The sequence below is a fragment of the Bufo gargarizans genome, chromosome 10 (genome assembly GCF_014858855.1).
Source record: "Bufo gargarizans isolate SCDJY-AF-19 chromosome 10, ASM1485885v1, whole genome shotgun sequence".
NCBI classification, from domain to species: Eukaryota; Metazoa; Chordata; class Amphibia; order Anura; family Bufonidae; genus Bufo; species Bufo gargarizans.
The window spans coordinates 15,963,865-15,984,513 of NC_058089.1; the positions used below are offsets into that span (position 1 = coordinate 15,963,865).

At 44.2% G+C, this 20,649-nt stretch overlaps 1 protein-coding gene across 1 annotated transcript in view; it reads right to left on the minus strand.

The window, feature by feature from the left end:
- Positions 1-648: 648 nt before the first annotated feature.
- LOC122920957 (ETS homologous factor-like) overlaps positions 649-20,649 on the minus strand; it is a 52,968-nt gene continuing 32,967 nt past the window's right edge. The window contains exons 2-9 of the mRNA XM_044270801.1: positions 19,204-19,309; positions 15,613-15,849; positions 12,429-12,488; positions 11,834-11,893; positions 9,744-9,809; positions 8,624-8,689; positions 7,093-7,288; positions 649-4,552 (exon numbers count right to left, since the gene is read on the minus strand). Coding sequence (XP_044126736.1) covers positions 4,453-4,552; positions 7,093-7,288; positions 8,624-8,689; positions 9,744-9,809; positions 11,834-11,893; positions 12,429-12,488; positions 15,613-15,849; positions 19,204-19,306 — 888 coding nt within the window. The 5' untranslated portion in view covers positions 19,307-19,309 and the 3' untranslated portion in view covers positions 649-4,452. The remainder of the gene's footprint in view (positions 4,553-7,092; positions 7,289-8,623; positions 8,690-9,743; positions 9,810-11,833; positions 11,894-12,428; positions 12,489-15,612; positions 15,850-19,203; positions 19,310-20,649) is intronic.

Here is a 20,649-nt window from a genome sequence, read left to right on the forward strand (position 1 = left end):
ACTCTTTAATTTCTAATTACTCTTATTTTTGCTCCTGTTGTGAATGTGATTGCTGCTGTTATGCCAAAATTTCCCCACTGAGGGACAGTAAAGGGATCTTCTTCTTTTTCTTTGTCTTCTAATTATGAAAAATTGTCTGAAAATGTAGTTACACTTTGAAGGGTTTTTAGGGGATTTTCATATTGATGACTTATCCTGAGGATAAATCATCAATGTGAGATCAGTGGAGATCCGGCTCCTGGCACCCCTGTCGTTGAGCTGTTTGGGGAACCGCAGACCCCCAGTAAGCGCTGTGGCCTCACCTGCTTACCAAGCACAGCACGATCCACTTGATAGTATTGCACTCAGCCTCATTCACTTGAATAGGACTGGGCTGTGCCTAGGCCATGTGACCAATGAATGTGACATCACTGGCCAAGGAAGAGACCTATCCTGAAGATAGGCCATCAATATGAAAATCTAGGAAAACCCCTTTAAGGATATTATGTCTTAAACCCAGGCCTCTGTCGAACCACTCATCATGGAGATTCAGACTAGATACAGTACATATAGCTGCCAAAGAGAGAGACCTAAGTGTTGTGCACCTGCCCCAAGCTTGTATGTAAAAAGTGACTTGTAAAACTTTACATAGATAATTAATACAGGGAGTAATCTGAAAGTTCATTTTATTAATAAACAATACGGTACAAATTAGACATTTATCTACAATCACATCAAAAGACAAAATGTGAAATTGAACTACTTATAATGCTAAAAAAAAAACTGCTGAGAGAGTCCGCATGGTGCCCACACACTCTCTTAGAATGATTCCTGATTCAGCATCATCATGACCCATCTCCACTCCCAGGAACGCCCCTAAACATGATTGAAACACCTCGTTTATGGAAATATGGATAACAGGGCCTCTGGGCAGTGTATCCTTAGCAAGCAGTCTGTCTCCTGTATGCTGACCTTCATCAGACCCTTTGACTGCCATGAGTTGTAAGACTTATAGTAGGAGCTCGAGGTAATCAGCAGGGACAACATAATCACCCAAATGTCCATGCAACTATATCTCCACCGGCCATTACCAATAGCTCCTGCTATGACAATGCTGGCAAATTCAGCTTGTCCAGAACCAAAAAATGGGTAGGTCTTATGTAAACCCGGTCAAGCAGTGGACATTATAGGGGCTGTATCCAGGGTCGGGGCTTGAATGCCCCAAATTTAGATTTTTAGGAAGGTTTGGACCTATTCTCATGAATCCTCATTATACAATTGTGAGTCCCATCCCCAAAGTATGCTCAAAAGAATGGGGCTCAGCCATCTGTGATTTGTTTAGATCATGCTATTGAAAATCACCCATGTAGCTCAGTGTGCGCCATAGTAGCCCCCAGGGCCCCAGCCTTAGCCAATATAGGAGGGATACAACTCTGATACCACACCTGTATGCAGGAGACGATCCCATGATTTCTAGCATTTAGTCTCACAGTATTTGGCTCGCTGATCGCCCCTAATGGAAAAAAAAAATGTTTTTCTAAAAGTCTACCCAAAAATTCACCAGTGACTTAGACATAAAACTTGAAATGCCCAAAAATAGCAGCCAGCACCTCTTCCCGGTAACAGGTAAAGTAATCAGATTCACAGTAAATAAAAAGACATATATACATTAAAAAATATAAAGACATATTTTTGTCCATGTGATTCCCATATTTTTTTTGGCAAAAATGAGAACGGTAAAATGGCCATGTTGCCCAAAGAAGCCAATAAGAGTACAGCTTTAAAGCGGTTGGGATACATGCCTTACTAGAGTATATCTCCTACTTACGACTCTTCTCTGTGGGCCACAGTAAAGAACAGATTTGGTGAACTCATGAGGATCGTGTATGTATTTTTTATCTATTCTTGGTAAAAAAATAATTGAGGCAAAGAGGCCATATTGCCCAAAGAAGCCAATAGGAATACAGTGACAAGGGTTGTCCGATCTGGAGTGTATGGATGTCAAAGAGGGGACTCTCCTGCTTAGGACCTCTCTCTACGGGACACAGCGGAGAACCGCCTTGGTGGACTCGGCAAGAACATGTATTTTTATTTATTTTTGGCAAAAATGTGAGCGGTAAAGAGGCCATGTTGCTCAAAGCAGCCAATCAGAATATAACTAAAGGAGTTGTCCCATCTGCAGTATATGGATGTCAAGAGGGGACTCCTGCTTGGGACCTCTCTCTACGGGATACAGCAGAGAACCGACTTGGCGGACTCGGCAAGATCATGTATTTTTATTTATTTTTGGCAAAAATGTGAGCGGTAAAGAGGCCGTGTTGCTCAAAGCAGCCAATCAGAATAAACCCGGAAAAAGGGGTTGTCCCATCTGGAGTGTATGGATGTCAAGAGGGGACTCCTGCTTGGGACCTCTCTCTACGGGACACAGCAGAGAACCGCCTTGGCGGACTCGGCAAGATCATGTATTTTTATTTATTTTTGGCAAAAATGTTAGCGGTAAAGAGGCCATGTTGCTCAAAGCAGCCAATCAGAATATAACTGTAAAGGGGTTGTCCCATCTGCAGTATATGGATGTCAAGAGGGGACTCCTGCTTGGGACCTCTCTCTACGGGATACAGCAGAGATCCGTCTTGGCGGACTCGGCAGGACCATGCATGTATTTTGTTTAACAGACGCCATGTCATAATACGACATCTCAAGTCTGAGTAGCCTTTTAGTGAACGGGTACACTTAGCTTCCACTGGTGATTACAGCTGACGACCTGGAAGGTGGACCTGTAGCGATCAGTTGATCACTAGTAGGTTTTCATTCTAAGATGGGGGTTGTTCAGATTGGAGAACCCTTTTGAATCTCTGAACATGAAATCCAAGCTGATCTCTGATTCGTTGCTGTCAGCATCACACCATTGCTTTCTCTAAAAGAGCGCCCCCTATAGCTACAACATGTAACAATATGTGTAACGTGACTGCTATCATCACCGTTGCCTACATAACAAAGTGCGTGTTTTTTTATAAATCACTGTATATTCAGTATCAAAGTCATCACCTGACCATGGCTCTGGCGCTAGAACTGTCGACACATGACACGTGACATCAGCAGGTACGACATGTCGCACAGTTTTGGGATAATTGGGCGCCTTTGATACATGATTGAAGTAAATTTAGAAATTAAAAAAAAAAACATATTAATCCCAGAAGCCCTTTTAAACTTGATATTTTATGGTTTCAGTAGATTTATTTTTTTACTGTTACAGTTAATATCATTTGTGTATCAATTCCTACTGGTTTTCAGTGAATGGAAACCTTTTGTTGTTGATTTCCAGAGGATGGACGTCTGTCCTGATCACGTAATGATCGCCCATTCAAAAACGCAACTGTGCTCTCACTGGAACAAGCCCTGCACTAGTGTGATCATCACGTGAACAGGACAGATTTCCATCTGCTAAATTGCAAAGGTTCTCATTCTCTGACAGCAAGCAGAGATCTTAAAAACCATCAATCAATAAGCTTTATTTGCTGTGACCAAAATATCCCTTTAAAGGGATATTCTGGGACCCAGAGGGCCCCGCCTCAATCACACATTTTATGCTTGTAGGAGAAAGTTTGTAATATACTTACCGTAGGACTGGTCACATGGGAACACAGTCTCAGGACACTCCTCTTCTGAAAATCCTGCTTCTGTCCTTTACCAGGTTTTCTGCTTGGGCTGGGACATCACATCTGCTGTAGATGGGGTCCGAACTATTGCTCTTCCTGGTGCATGTGCAGATGAGGTGTGTTCAGGAGTATTCACGAATAGTTGTGGCCCCGTCAGGGGTGCGCCTAGCCTTTCTGCTGCCTGAGGTGAAAACCAAAATGACGCCCCAACCCCCGATGCCAATTTTTTAACCTAACCCCTTCCATTTTGCCTATGGCCCTTTGGCTGCCCCCTCTTGCCCCTACCTGGTGCTGCCTGAGGCGATCGCCTCACCTGGCCTCATTGGTGGTGCGCCCCTGGGCCCCGTCCACAGAAGAAGTGACCGTCCATAGTTGAGGCCGGAAACCTGGTAAAGGACGTGACGTCGGGAGAGGATCGTTGTGTGACCACGCAACCTCGATACAGTAAGTATATTACAGACTTTCTCCTACAAAGTTAGGTGGGTTTGTGGGGACCACAGGGTCCCGGGAAAACCCTTTTATGATGCAGCTGCCTTCAATGATATTGCAAAATCTGTAAAGAAATTTTTTACATAGCGTACTGTACATACAAAGCGGAACCAAGACAATTATAAGAGAATAATCCAGCGTTATTACATCCAAGAGCTACCCATGCAATGCAGCAAAATCCTATAAAATATTGCAAGTCACAGAAAACTGTGTACATAATCATTCTCCTGAGTGTAGAGAAGTGGCGCCAAGTCTTTAATCCCCGCGTCTTCTTGTGCCCCCCATATAAATAAATTAGTCAGTGTCTGCAGTGTTCCATTAGTGGGCTTCAGCTGTTGTTCTCCTTCCATCCTTGCGCGTTCTTCCCGAACTTGTAGACCAGACGCCTCCCATCGACATGCTCCAGGATCTCTCTCTTGTAGTAGTATCTGATAAGAAAACGGCAAAGGCTATTAGTTCATCGTCAAATGTTGGCGTTGCAGTGTCTTAAAGGGGTAATGCCATGATTGATGTAAAAAATCAAAAACACACATCATATAATACATGACTATCTCCTGTATGGCACATGGAACCAGAGATCTTCCCATTCATTGCTCCAATTGTTCTGCTAGATTCATTGCAGACTGGCAGCTCAGTTGGCGTGTCCTTTCTGTGGGTCCTTCCTGTGCAGGACTCCACCTGGCCGTACCTTTGATATTTGCATCCTCTGTGCATTTCATGGTGCAATGTTAAACAGTGCCGCAGCCAAAAGCAACGAGCCTACACGGAATCACCCGCAGCCAGTACGCAAAAGGCGTGCAGCCAGCCTGCACGGCAAACCGCGTCACGGTGAACCGCACCGTGACATACAGCGAGAGAGCTGTATGTCACGGTGTATGTCACGGCTCTCTCGCTGTATGTCACGGTGCGGTTCACCGTGACGCGGTTTGCCGTGCCGGCTGGCTGCACGCCTTTTGCGTACTGGCTGCGGGTGATTCCGTGTAGGCTTGTTGCTTTTGGCTGCGGCACTGTTTGACATTGCACCATGAAATGCACGGAGGATGCAAACATCAAAGGTACGGCCAGGTGGAGTCCTGCACAGGTTCTCACTATCCAATAGCCAACGGGAGGCGGGGGGCAAGTACAGCTGGGCCCTTCTCTCTCCAAGGGCCCCATGGCAGCTACGTTGTCTCTTTATGATGATGTGGCCCTTGATTGGAGATTTAGGGCTCATGCACGTGAACGTATTTTCTTTCCGTGTCCATTTCGGGTTTTGTTTTGCGGACCGTATGCGGAACCATTCATTTCAATGGGTCCACCAAAAAAACTGAAGTTACTCACTGTGCATTCCGTTACGTATGTCCTTATGTCAGTTCCGCCAAAAATAGAACATGTCCTATTATTGTCCACATTACGGACAAGGAGAGGACTGTTCTATTAGGGGCCGGAATGCACACGGACGTCATCCGTATTTTTTGCGGATCCGTTTTTTGTGCATGAGCCCTTACTCAGAATTGAGGACGCAAGTCTTATTTGAAATTTGAAAACATTTCCCCCTCTATTCCCATCTTTATGGGCATTTTCCAGGTGGAGTTGACCTAGTTGCTTCATTACTTCTCATGGCGCTTGAAGGACACGTCCTGGAGTTTCCAAGCTAATTGGCCTTGACATAATAGAAAGACTATGTAAATAACCTAGATTATAGATGCTGCAGGAGGAACTGGATGAAATTAGGGTTGCAAAAGAGTCTATTGCACCTGCACATGTCATCAGACCAGTGCCGTGTGGATAATTAGAAGGATCACCCATTCTGTAATATTTCTTCATGACTCAAAATAGGAAATTTAAAATAGACAGAACAGAAGCTTTATAGAAAAATCCCCAAAGGCTGCACCTGGTTCTCATGACTACCTGTCAGTGCTCCAAATCACCGTCTACATCAACTTCTACACGTATGCAAACGTATAGTCCACTAATCAGACCATCAAGGCCATTTCCCTGCATGGTCTGATTGGATAGCATCAGACTGTGCAGGGACACCCCCCCCCCCCCCCCCCAACTGGTAACACCCAGCTGGATCTTAATTTCAAAACCGCTAGCAATTCATTCATAACTTCTAGAAGGAATAATAAAGGAATGGCACAACATGCAGTCATAGGAGTAGAAGCTCCAGAACTGTTATTACATGGGGAATGCAAGAAGTTAATAAAACAGACATGTCAGGAGAGGTGACGGGTCCTCTTTAAAGGGGTTGTGCACCTTCGGGATGGTTTTGGCATACCGCTCTTCTTGGGCAGACCTGGAAAGGGAAGCAAACTTACCTGCTTCCCGGCGCAGGCTCCTGGCTCCTTCTCTCCCCGGCCTCGGCTGCTCTGCTGCGCTTTCAGGGTGTAAACTTCCGTTTTGACGCTGCTGCAGGCAATTGCTGGCCACGGAGGTGACCTCTTCCCATTGCGTGACCATTTGACATGACGCAAGTGCGCTAGCGATTGTCTGCAGCGGCTTCAAAATGGAAGTTTACATCCTGGGAGCGCTGTGGAGCAGCCGAGGAGAGAAGATGTGGAGAACCAATACCACCGGGAAGCAGGTAAGTATGCCTCCCTTTGCAGGTCTGCCAAAGAGGGGATAGACCAAACACCCCCCTCTTCGTCCCAATATTTGTCTCCTAAATCATCAGTTGCTGGCCCTTTAATTCAACTGTCTAGCTCCTTTTTGCCCTTGGATGCTGGAGTTGATGAAGTAGTCGGTGCCTTAAAGCCACAAGAGCAATAATGACCACCATGCCCTTGGTCACATGTAAGTGTAACTTGTGTAACTTGTGGTGGACCTCCACTTGAAGCTGTAGGTCTGTTGGCCGAGGATCTCCCAATCAGTGGGACACAGCAGGTTGCACTGGAGCTTCCTCTTGTTTTTCTTCTTCATAAAGGGGCCACCAACAAAAAAAGTACAACCCTGAGCACCAACCAACCTAAGCTCATTTTGATGTTACCTCATGGCGCGGCTAAGCTTCTCGTAGGTCATACTGCTGTTGTTCTTCTTCTTTCCCCATAGTTGTGCCACTGCCTCGGACTTGAGGAATCGGAACACCCCCTCGGAGCGGTCTTCCCACCTTATCAAGCCAGGGTTCTTTTCAGGTGTAAGCAGGATATCTCGAATAAACTCCCACAGATGTGTCCCACGGGGGTCTGCACAGAGATGCTCATGGTCAATTAAGTGGAAATGAACACATAAGGCATATTACACTCCTGCTGCTCTCTCTGGTAGATGCTAGTCCTGGAGCCGTTCTACTATATGTTGTATTCTAGGTGATAACGTATATATAATTACTTTATCCAAGTCCTGGAAGGCCTGTATTATTGCCTAATTTACAACTGTGAAGACTCCAGGGCTAAAATCTCCAAGTATCCTTTTGAGTTACATCCTGTATTATACTCCAGAGCGGCACTCACTGTTCTGCTGGTGGAGTCACTATGTACATACACTACATTACTTATCCTGTACTGATCCTCAGTTACATTCTGTATTATACCCCAGAGCTGCACTCACTATTCTGCTGGTGCAGTCACTGCGCACATACATTACATTACTTATCCTGTACTGATCCTGAGTTACATCCTGTATTATACTCCAGAGCTGCACTCACTATTCTGCTGGTGCAGTCACTGTGCACATACATTACATTACTTATCCTGTACTGATCCTCAGTTACATCCCGTTTTATACTCCAGAGCAGCACTCACTGTTCTGCTGGTGGAGTCACTCTGCATATACACTACATTAATTATCCTGGACTGATTCTCAGTTACATTCTGTATTATACTCCAGAGCTGTACTCACTATTCTGCTGGTGGAGTCACTGTGTACATACATTACTTATCCTGTACTGACCCTGAGTTACATCCTGTATTATACTCCAGAGCTGCGCTCACTATTCTGCTGGTGCAGTCACTGTGTACATACATTACATTACTTATCCTGTACTGATTCCGAGTTACATCTTGTATTATACTCCAGAGCTGCACCCACTATTCTGCTGGTGGAGTCACTGTGTACATACATTGCATTACTTATCCTGTACTGATCCTGAGTTACATCCTGTATTATACTCCATAGCTGCGCTATTCTGTTTTCTCTACGCTCTCACACTTCCTATCACTATGTGGCTCACACAAGGACCATTCAAAGGACAAAAAAACAAGCGACAAATACTCAAAAATTCTTTGGCTTCCTATTTGTTTTACTTCCTTACATGAGTCACTCCATTATACAACGTATGGTATGTGACAGCTTATGTGGTCCAATCTGTTAAAATTTATCAGAATTCGCTGTTTACAGTAAATTCTATGTTATCTGCCTAGATTACTGCCTTGGGATAGGAAATATCTAGAAGAATGACCAAAGAATCGTGATCTATTGAGCATGGTGCAAGGTTCACTCCAGCTGGAGGTGGTTTTTCCGCTCCTGTGCTGATTCCTGATAACTTACCCCATATAAATGATTGGCAGGTGAACAATACTTACTGTGTTTCTTTGTGCTGGTTCTCTGGGGATGGTCTTGAGATTTCTTAACGTCAGGTTCTGCATAGGCTACGCAAACAAAAAACAGCATTGTTGTCCTATGGTTTGGTCGTTGCCAGCAATGGTGATGAAATTTTTATATAGAAGACAAAGGGTCATTTGACTTGTGTGGCAATACAGTGCACTACACCCGCACTATTCTCACACATCATAGGGGCAAAAACAGCATTATTGTTTCAGGTGTCAACTATTTCTATAAAACAGTAGGTCTACGATGGGAACATTTTGATTGCTCATTTTCTGGACAGTAATGACGTACACTGAGGCAGAGCCCAACTGGGGACCCAATGGTCAAGGGGGCAAACAGCTCCTGGATCAATTTGCCCAGAGAAAAATTGCCCACTTTGCCAATGGAGTCTTGAAAAAGTGCCCTAATGTACTTTATTACTGCCAAGATTTCATATCCACTGAAAATTTCCAGTCCAAGACCTTCTATGGTTGGCCAGGGACCCATGAACATCAACACCAAGAGACCCTAAACAAAGTCCATTGGGATTCCCCCTCTAGGAAGACCAAATGGGATAATAAGGAAAATGGACAGGGGCTTAAGAACCAGACAGAAAAGTTAGAATTATCATAAGAAGCCCTCAACCCATGGGAGAAGACCACTAGGCTTCAAAAAGTTGAACAAGATGTACATCCACAAGTTGGGTGGAGAAACATCAACCCTGAAGAGGGATTCTCCCTCTAGGAAGACCATGTGTCATAATAAGAAAAATGGACAGGGGCTTAAGAACCAGACAGAAAAGTTAGACTTATCATAAAGAGCCCTCAACCCATGGGAGAAGACCACTAGGCTTCAAAAAGTTGAACAAGATGTACATCCACAAGATGGGTGGAGAAACATCAAGCCTGAAGTGGGATCCCCCCTCTAGGAAGACCATATGGCATAATAAGAAAAATGGACAGGGGCTTAAGAACCAGACAAGATGTACAGCAACAAGATGGATGGATATACATCCAACCTGAAGACTTCATCAGGATTCAGGACATTGTGGAGAAACTACTTGCTGGCATAACATAATTATTTAATTATACTACCTCCATACAAAAACAATTTTACCTGTATTGTAGTGATTAGCTGTAGCCGACGAGAGCTGATTACGGCAGAATGTTTTACCATCGTAGTCTAGGACATAAAACAGAGGCAGATTTATCCTGTGCACTGCTAAAGTTGGTCAAAGATAAGTAAGATTGTTATTAACAATTGAAACTATGATAAAAAAAAAAATTAAGCAATTGTAATTATCGTTAAATAAATAATCTCCTAACAGATTTTGTATGCAACTTCTACAGAGACCTAGTTATTGCCATGGTAACAGACTACAAACAAACCCTGTGTAGTCTCATTGTGCAGTCACATCGTCGGCCAACTCTCCTCTTCTTCTTGTAATCCCACCAAATGTGTCTCAGTAATGGACAGATCAAAGACAGTATGATTTCAAAATCCGACTACATGGGCTTTGTTTGTAGTCTGTAACCATGGAAACATCTAGGTCTCCATAAGACCTGTAGATTGAAAAGACTAGGAGATTTAGTATTTAAGTTTTTAGGCTACTTTCACACTTGCGTTGTTGTTCTCCGGTATGGAGATCCGGCAGAGGATCTCAATACCGGAAAAACGTTTCATGCATTCTAAATGGAAAGAGATCTGTTCAGGATGCATCAGGATGTCTTCCGTTCCGGCAGCATTCCGTTTTGTGACCGGACACAAAACTGCTGTAAGCTGCGGTTTTGTGTCCGGTTCTATATACAGTAAAAAAAATTGATCCGGCACTGAAAACAAAGTAAGTCAATGGTGACGGATCCGTTTTTTTTTTTTGGGGGGGGGGGATCCTAAAAAAACTGATCCTTTACCAATTGACTTTCAATGTCTTTTGTGACGGATTTTTTTTTTTCCGTTTTGATTTCACACAACCGCATCCTAACGGAACAGATGCATTCTGATGTGCAAAATCAAAACGGATCCGGTATTGAGACACTCTGTCGGATCTCAAAGCCGGAATTAACAATGCAAGTGTGAAGGTAGCCAAGAATAATCCTTATGGTTACGCTACTAAAAACAATAGGTTTTTTTTTACCATGGGAAATTTGTCCCATTCAATTTTTTCGCAATCAAACCAAGTACAATGGGGCAATGAAAATTTGGATTGGTAATTGGCCTGGGAGGGAAATTTTTTTATATCTATGGTCACCATTATATAGGAATGCATCAGTCCTTGGTGATGTCACTGGTAGTAGCACAAAATGACCTACATATTTAAAAAAAAAAAAAAGTTTTTGTAGACTTTGATATTGATGGCCTACATTAGTCAACTCCCTGCAACCCAGTGTCAGACTGGGGTACCTAGGGCCCACCAGTAAAATTTATTTTGGGGGCCCACCGTACGGATACATTCAAGTATAATAAATAATCTAACAAAGTTTTTTACATGAACACAGGCTGGTTGAGCTGCTGTACATTGAATATATGTATGTAGTGCAGTCAGTCTAATGTGTTATGCGCCACTTATGCAGGGCATGGAAGACTAGGGGCCCACTTTGCTCAGGGGCCCACTGGGGGATTCCCCTGTACCCCTGTGGGCCAGTACGAGCCTGCTGCAACCCCTCAGATAAACTGACTGAAAGGGCCCAGGGTGCTATAACGAGGCACAGTCAATACAAAACGTATGGCACTGTGCGGTGCTCAGGGGCGTAGCTAAAGGCTCATGGGCCATGGTGCAAGAGTTCAGCTTGGGGCCCCCTTCCCTCAGTACTTTGTGAATGGGGCAGGGAGGCACATAGCCTTCATGCTGCCTGAGGCAAAAATTGAGACTCCCCCCCCACCTAGCCAAATTGTTGACCTAACCCCTTCCCTCCAGCCAGTGGGGTAACTTGACCAGCATGCACTTTCTATAATACTGGTGCCTTCTTATGCGGCACAAGGGTCTTTGGTCCCCCTCAGGTTCCTGGACCCGGTAGCGACTGCTACTTCTGCACCCCCTATAGCTACGCCCCTGGCGGTGCTACGTTCCTTGGAACACTATGGTCCCTTTGTTGAATCTTCACCAATGTAATACTGTTGGCCTGTCTAAAGAATTGGCCATCAATTTCGAATTCCTAGAGTACCCCTTTATGGCCGCCTGGGCTAAAAATGCAGAAACACTCACTTACCATCATAGCTGTTTTCATATAAAAATGGGTCTTCTTTCCAGGGAGCAATCGGTCCAGGATCTAAGATAGACACCAGTCAATCAGTAATTATCACCATTTTTATTCTATGGGGTAAATCAGTTTTTGCACCCAGAGCAACAAAAAAATATTAATACCCCGAATGAGCAACCCAGACAATTAAAAGATAACTCTATCCATTGCCCAGGATGAAGCAGACATAAAATACAACAGGGGGCACTATTTCTGTTACTATGTATAATAATAAGGCATAGGGATGTCAGAGAATGGGGTTCCCTGCTTGAGAAACCCCTCTATATTATCCACAGCAGAAGGTTTGCTCATTTATAGGGGGCCTGTAATACTACATTCCTCCTGTAGGGGCCACTGCAGGCAAATCGTCTGGCAAGCCGCAGCCCAGTGATTGCTGCTGATCACAGGGGGTTTCAGAAACCCAGGAGACGGTGTGATCGATTGGTATGAAGAGACAACCCATTAGTGATCTTTTTTTGGGGCACATTACTGATAATTACTGGAATGGCCACCGCTTTCTCATTAGAATATGCAAACGAATGCAACAAAACAGTATTAACGTTACCTGTTTGCTCTGTCTTAATAACGACATTGAGGGACTGAAGAACTTGATTCCCATATTGGCCTGTGAGATGAGAGAGAGAGGTCTGAGCCACATTTTACTTTAAAGTGGTTGTGCCACAAAAAATATTGTACATTTTTTTTTTTTTACATCTGAATACTTTTGTAATTGCATGAAATTAAAAATGTAATACAGCCCCTGAGCTATTCAATAAAATCTATCTGTATAGCGCCACCTGCTGTTTGTCCTTTTCCTTATCTCTTGTCCTTCTCACTGAGGTGGTCACACGCGCTCAGTTTAAATTTTCAACTGCCACCAGCCATATCGTCTGTTAGGAGCTGTGGCAGTTACAGGAAAAGAGCTAAAGCAGAAGAGACATGCCCCTGAGAAAAGGACACGCCCCTCGAGATGCCAGCCTGAAATACGGGGAGATCTCTGGATCCATGTGAGGTGCAGGTTCTAGCTTTGTTTAGTACTGTATGATATGTATCTAATTTAATCTTTTACATCAATCATGGGATAACCTCTTTAAGGACAGATTTGATGCAGATTGTGATATGTGATGATTAAAACAACACTTAAGGGGGTCCCCCATTCCGATGGGCAGCATGGTGGCTCAGTGGTTAGCACTGGTGCCTCAAATCTGACCAAGGACAACATCTGCATGGAGTCTGTATGTTCTCCCCGTGTTTGTGTGGGTTTCCTCCGGGTTCTCCAGTTTCCTCCCACACTACAAGGACATACTGATAGGGACCTTAGATTGTGAGACCCATTGGGGACAGTGTGATAATAATGTCTGTAAAGTGCTGCGCAATATAGCAGTCCTATATAAGTGCGTTTAAAAAAAAAACATGTAAGGCTACATTCACATTGGCGTTATTGCTATACAGTTTTGAGATCTGGCAGGAGATCTGAAAAGCCACAGCGAAACGCTTCTGTCCCGATAATACAACCGGCTGCATCCGTTCAGAAATGGATCTGGTTTTATTATATTGAAAATGAAGAAACCCGATCTGGCACTAAAACCATTGTAAGTCAATGGGTGACTGATACGTTTTTTTTATGTTTTATAATCACTGCATAATGAAAAAAAGATTAAGATTAGATTATCTGATCGGAGGGTATTCCAATACTAGACCCTCCAGTGATCAGCTTTAATCTGTGGGAGAACTTGCAACAAGTGCTCAATATTCTTGCAGTGCCCCCACAGGAGAAATGAAGTATTACACAATCCTCATAGAAATCAATAGGCTGCCCATGTAACGCGCTGATGGGTTGGGCCCTCCAGGGCAATTTTTCCTCCTTTATTAATGGGGGTATTTGGGAGTGGGTTTACCAAACCAGACATCTTCTTTAAGAGTTACTTATAGAAGACCAGCCCCCCCCCCCCCCTTATTAATAACCCCGATGTTTCATGGCAGCCATATATCAGATAAATCTCTTGCCAGGAGGAGCTTTCAGGCTTGTGCTGCTTGGTCTGACACCTTGCACATGTGTATTTGTCATGTTACATGCTGCCGAGGGGGAAGTTTTACAAAACAGGGCAGGAGTAATGCCAAGATATAAAACCGAGCTCCGGGAAATAAGGAAATGAAGAATTTTGAGGTGTCAATAGGAGTCATTGGTTCTTGGTTTGTTTCCTTTTACGCTCTAAGAGTGATTCCAAATTTAAAGGTAGAAGACCAAGCAATTTCTGGTAGTTTTTTTTTAAGTTGTGTCCATCCCTATAAAAAATATTGACTATTGCTCCAATGCCTCTAAAATGAAAAAAAAGTATCAACTTTTTAAATAGTCTTAAGTAGAAAAAAAAGTTATCGTTATGTGTATACAGTTCCTGTGCAGACCTTTGTGTCTCCATTCTATCTGTCCTTAAAGGGGTTGTCCAAGTTATTTTTGTTGATGAACTATCCTCATGATAGGTCATAAATATCAGATCAGCGGGGGTCCAACACGCCGTGCCAGAGAAGCCTTCCCTTCATTATTTCCCTGCTCGCCGTCGTAACCGCATCGATGAGCAGTGTTACTACGAGAAGCCGTCCCATTCACTTCTATGGGACGACGCTTTTCTATTCAAGTGTATACTAGAGAGCCACCCCATGGAAGTGAATGGGACGCCTTCTTGTAGTTACACCTGCTCATCGATGCGGTTGCGACGGCGAGCAGGTAAATAATGAAGGGAGGGCTGCGCTGGCACGAGCGGCCTTCTCTTCAACCTGCTGCTTGGCGGTGGTGCCGAGTGTCGGATCCCCACCAATCTGATTCTGAAGACCTATCCTGAGGATATACTGTATCATCAATAAAAATGACTTGGACATGCCCTTTAAAGAAGTTTTCTGAGATTTTAATAGTGTTTGATTGGTGGGGGTCCGACACCCGGAACCCGCCGATCAGCTGTTTGAGAAGGCACCGGCAGTAGCGCCGCAGCCTTCTATCAGTTTTTCCTAGGCCAGTGACGTCACGTTCATCGGTCACTTGGCCTAGGAGCAGCTCAGCCTCATATAAGTGAATGCGACTGAGCTGTGATACCAAGCACAGCCGCTATATACAATGTACGGCGCTGTGTTTGCTGGGCAGAGGGAAGGCTGCAGTGCTCACAGGAGCGCCAGTGTCTTCTCAGACAGCTGATCGGCGGGGTCCCAGATGTGGGACCCCCACCGATCAGATACTGATGACCTATCCAGAGGGTTACAGAAGGGAGGGAGGATCAGACTACACAGGGTTTGTTTGTAGTCTGTAACCACGGAAACACACAGGAGTGTACAGGAGTTGGATAAAAAAATGGTTGAAGACTTTTTTTTTTGTTGCAAAGGAGAGCAGATTAATTAATTCTTACCCTATATTGGCACTTACAAACTTTTATAAAAGAATTAAAAAAAATGCATAAATAAAATAAAAAAGGAAACATCAGGATACTAGGGGATGGAGTACTATACTGTTGTACCCCAGGGGCGGACTGATACGCTAAATTGTAGAGGACCATACAATGGGTAATGGCTGTGTTACTGGGCCAAATATTAGCTTGTTCCACTTGGGAGCTAAAACTTCAGGGTGTTGGGGCTTTGAATCATTAGGGACTGGAGAGCTAGACTTCAAAAAACTACCAGGAACTGGGCACCGAGCATCGGAACGGCCACTGAACCTGCAAGTTGGTGGGAGATGTGGCCCCCAACATTTACATGCATCTTACCGTGCCACTTGAGACTTTGCACATGGCTGTACAAGATGTGCCCGGCGGCGCCCGCGGCCTGCGTGAAGTCCTGCAGGGTCATGCTGCACAGGCGTTCCCCGGTGATGTCAAACTCCTGGAAAGGGATGCAAGTGGCGTCCAACTGATTGGTGTCCACGAACTGCTGCAGCCACTCCCAGACCTGATACTTAGTCCAGTACTGAGGATGGATGTCATGCCACTGACCCATGAAGAATCCTGCAGACAGCCAAGACACAGAAGAACAGGTCATGCACTTATACACAGGCTCTTGGCAAAGGCTGGAGATTTTATGTGAGCACCTGGCACCGTTAAAATGGGAAACATATAACTTTGTTTGTGAAGGGAGTTAAACCCAGACAATTAATTGCTTCCTGCTGGATAGACACTCGGCAGTTTTGCTCATCCCATGCGCAAGTTTTTTGAAAAATGTCTAATTAGAATACAATTGCCAGGTGATAGATATACAGTACATTGTTGACACTTTAAAGGATTGTTCCTATTCGGGGTCCCCCACTCAGGTCCCTCCCTATCACTAAGAGTTGATAGCAGGGGCGTAGCTAAAGGCTCACGGGCCCTGGTGCAAGAGTTCAGCTTGGGCCCCCATTCCCTTAGTGCTTGTTGGCAAGGGGCAGGGGAGCACATAGCCTTCCTGCTGCCAGAGGCAAACATTGAAAGGGCACCCCCTCATGCCATATTCTTGACCTAACCCCTTCCCTCCAGCCAGAGGTGTAAATTGACCAGCATGCACTTTCTATAATGCCAGTGTCTTATGTGGCACAAGGGTTTTTGGGCCCCCCTTAGGCTCCCGGGCCCGGTAGCGACTGCTACCTCTGCACCCCCTATAGCTACGCCCCAGTTTTAGTAGCTCTTCATCTGGAGGACTCAGTGTGACCATGCATTTGAATTGATCCCGTGTAATACCACATCTCGCCTACAGTGGCTGCTGCAGGAAAAGTGTGCAGCCACCCTCAGCAGTGACGGCTGATTGCCCAGAGTTTCCACCACCCACTACAATCAGCCGATCGCCAGCAGGGATTCTTTTATGGAATGCATGGTCAAGATGGGACGACCTATGTAAACGTACAGTGCTGCCCATAATTATTCATACCCCTGGCAAATTTTGACTTAAAGTTACTTTTATTCAACCTTAAAGTTACTTATATTCAACCAGCAAGTAGTTTTTCGACAGGAAATGACATAGGTGTCTCCCAAAAGATAATAAGACGATGTACAAGAGGCATTATTGGGGGGGGGGAAAAAAAAAATTCTCAGCTTTTATTTACATTTGAGCCAAAAATATAAGATGTTTCCGCACTTTGGAAAATCTCAGAGGACGTGGTCGGAAGCCAAAAGTGACACCTGTGCTGGCCAGGAGGATAGTTAGAGAGGTGAAAAAGAATCCAAGGATCAGCACCAAGGCCATCCTGGTGAATCTGGGCTCTGCTGGCGGCAATGTCTCAAGGCAGACAATCCAACGGACACTGCACACTACTGGTTTCCAAGGATGCAGACCAAGGAGGACGCCACTTCTCCAGATAAGGCACACAAAAGCTTGCTTGGCCTTTTGCAAAAGCTCATCTGGACAAAGAAGAAGACTTCTGGTCTTCTGTGTTATGGTCAGATGAAACAAAAATTTAATTGTTTGGTCACAATGATGTTTCCTTCATTTGGCGTAAAAAAGGAGAAGCCTTCAACCCAAAGAACACCATCCCCACTGTCACACATGGTGGTGGGAACCTAATGCTTTGGGGGTGTCTTTCAGCCAATAGACCAGGGAACCTAATCACAGTAAACGGCACCATGAAAAAAGAGCAATACATGAGGATTCTCAACGACAACATCAGGCGGTCTGCAGAGAAACTTGGCCTTGGGCACCAGTGGACATTTCCGCATGACAATGACCCAAAACACACAGCAAAAGTGGTGAAGAAATGGTTAGCAGACAGCAACATTAATGTTTTGGAGTGGCCCAGCCAGAGTCCAGACTGGAATCCAATTGAGAATCTGTGGAGGGAGCTAAAGATCAGGGTGATGGCAAGAAGACCCTCCAACCTGAAAGATTTGGAGCTCATTGCTGAAGATGACTGGGCAAAAATACCTGTGGAGACCTGCAAAAAGCTGGTCTGCAATTATAGGAAGGGTTTGATTGCTGTAATAGCCAATAAAGGCTTTTCTATTGATTATTGAGAAGGGTGTGAATAATTTTGGACTGGACACTTTTTGCTCAAATGTAAATAAAAGCTGAGAAATGTTTTTCCCCCCCCCAATAATGGCCTCTTGTACATCGTCTTATTATCTTTTGGGAGACACCGATGTCATTTCCCGTCAAAAAATTACTTGCTGGTTGAATAAAAGTAACTTTAAGTCAAAATTTGCCAGGGGGATGAATAATTATGGGCAGCACTGTAAATCCTCCACCAAAATGTTCTAACTTCAAGTAAATTTATGCTCAAAATATAAAATGTCTAATAGTAAAATTTTTAAAAATGTCTAATAATAACATTTTATTTATTCACAGAGATATTGCCATTTTTTAATTCAGTTGTAGCGTCTATTTTTGCAAAAATGACAACAGAGAGTGCAGCCATACTGCATGTCACTTTTGCATTGTCACCTACCGAGGAGCTAATATGGCCATAGAGTCACAACGGGTCAAATATGGCATCCTTGTAATATATCTGCGGGCATTTTTTGTTGTACTTGCTTGTTTTTCTGTTGGTTTTTATTTAGCAAAAAGAAGAAATCTGTTGCTGCTTGGAAACTGTCAGTAAGCAGGCTAGCTGCTGCTGATAGATGATCTTACTCTGAGTTTAGGTTATTCTAGTTATTGCATGGGCGAGTACCCAGTACTCAGGTCTACATTGATTCATAGACTCAGCATAGGCCCACACCCTGTATTCAGCATACTACCCCCAATGGCTGTGAATCAGTCCAGTGCCAGGTTTGGACAGGTCCACGTCTGTGTTGGAGGCTCCATTAGGAAGCCCCATCATAGTCATCACAAGACAGATCTGTCTTTGGCTTCTATTCTTATGGCTCAATGGTGTGCCATTCCCTTATTATTCCTGCTATAAGTTATGAATAAATTACTAGCAGTTCCAGCTGGGTGTTACCAGTTGGGAGGGGATCCCTGCATAGTCTGATACTATCCGATCAATGTTGCTAGTGTCAGACTGTGCAGGGACACCCCCCCAGTAACACTCATCTAGACCTTCATTGCAAACTGCTAGCAATACCTTCTTGACTTCTAGAAGGAATAATAGAGGAACAGCACATCGTAGCATAAAATTGCAAGTTGTTGCTAAAATAGATGTGACAGCTCCTGCTCACGGCGGAACACCATACTGCAGATCCAGTAACAGCAGCTTGATGACAGTTTCCAATGCCCCTTTCTGACCATAACCATATGTCTACCATTACAGTGAACTTTTCTATGTGCCCTAGGGCACCCCAGTTTTTGCAAAACTAGAATTCTCAGCATGCCTTGACTGCTGCAGGCTGGGAGTAGTAGTTCTGAAACAGCTACAGGTGAGAAATCACTACTCAAGGCTTAAAAAAATATATTTTTACCATCACATGTAGGGTAGGGAGCAGTCCAGGTAGGTTGATGATGATGGGAGTGGGAGTTGGCACTTGGATTAATATTCATAATGTTGCTTCCTTGTAAAATCATGATCTGTAGAAGAAGGATAATCAGTATTAGACAGTTAATGAAATATCTTACTCACTATTTTGCAGTGTAAATCACCTGTCTGCACAACCTAGAATATCGTGAATGTGGCTAGTAATGGAAATTCTGTCTGCCTGCAGTCACCACTAGAGGGAGCTTACTGAATACTGTGTTATTATTGAGTTCTATGTGTAAACAGTATGCAGTGAGCTTCCAGGAGCCCTCTAGTGGTGGTGAAAGGCATCCACAATTTATTTTTTTTACTTTAAAATGCCATCAATATCTGATCAATGGGTGTCTGACACCCCGCACCCCCGCTGATCAGCTGCTTTAGGGTAGCTGGTGCCGAAACCACCCGGATCTATCCATAGTGTAGTGGACGTTGCTGGCTACTGCAGCGCTGCTCTGGAGCTCTGTATCGGAAAAATGAGGTTCTGTCCACTATAATGATATATTATGACTATTAAAGCTCAGCTACATTCACTTGAAAGGGGCTGAGACCCAATACCCAAGAAATTCTATTTACAAGAAGGGCACTGTTTCTGATAAAAATAAAATAAAGCTGTTTTTTTTTCTTATCTCATATAGAAACTCATAAATGTATACAATCCTTTCACTTTCTATAGAAAAGAGGTCGTGGTTCAGCACACATGTGAAGCTCGTGTTTAGGAGCATCAGTCACCGGGGAATAGTTTACAGCTTGACATAAGCAGCTATTCTGACTTGCGGTATAGAAAATCTAATATATAAAGCAGAGTGTATGTGTGTGTGTGTGTGTAAAGGAATCCGCACCGTTGCATTTACAATTACGAAATTTGGCACACAGGTACATCAGGTGTCCGGGAAGGTTTTAGACCAGGTCTCAGCTCTCTAGGATGTACCGTTCCTGAGATATTACAAAAAAAATGCATTAGCCAATAGAAGCTTGGTCACATGACCCTTATCGGCCAATAGAAGCTTGGTCACATGACCCTTATCGGCCAATAGAAGCTCGCAGGCCGTTAACCTCCACATACAGTTTTACTCCAGGTTTCCATAACAACCCAGCCATTTTTCTTCGCTGCTGTAGGTGAGCTTTAAAGGAAATCTGTCACCCGTATAATCGCTATTGAAGTAAAGCCATAGCCTAATAGCACTTAGTACCTTATTTCCAGATGTACCTTTGTTCCAGCAATAGATGTTTTTATCCTCTGAAAATCTAGTTTATTTCGTATGCAAATGAGCCAGTAAGGTGCCCAGAGGGGCGTCACTCTTGCAGGAAGGCGCCCAGACACGTCCCCTGCCACAATGTTCCCACCCTCAAAAAATGAACTTAAAACCCCGCCCCCATGTCCCGCTAAGCTACA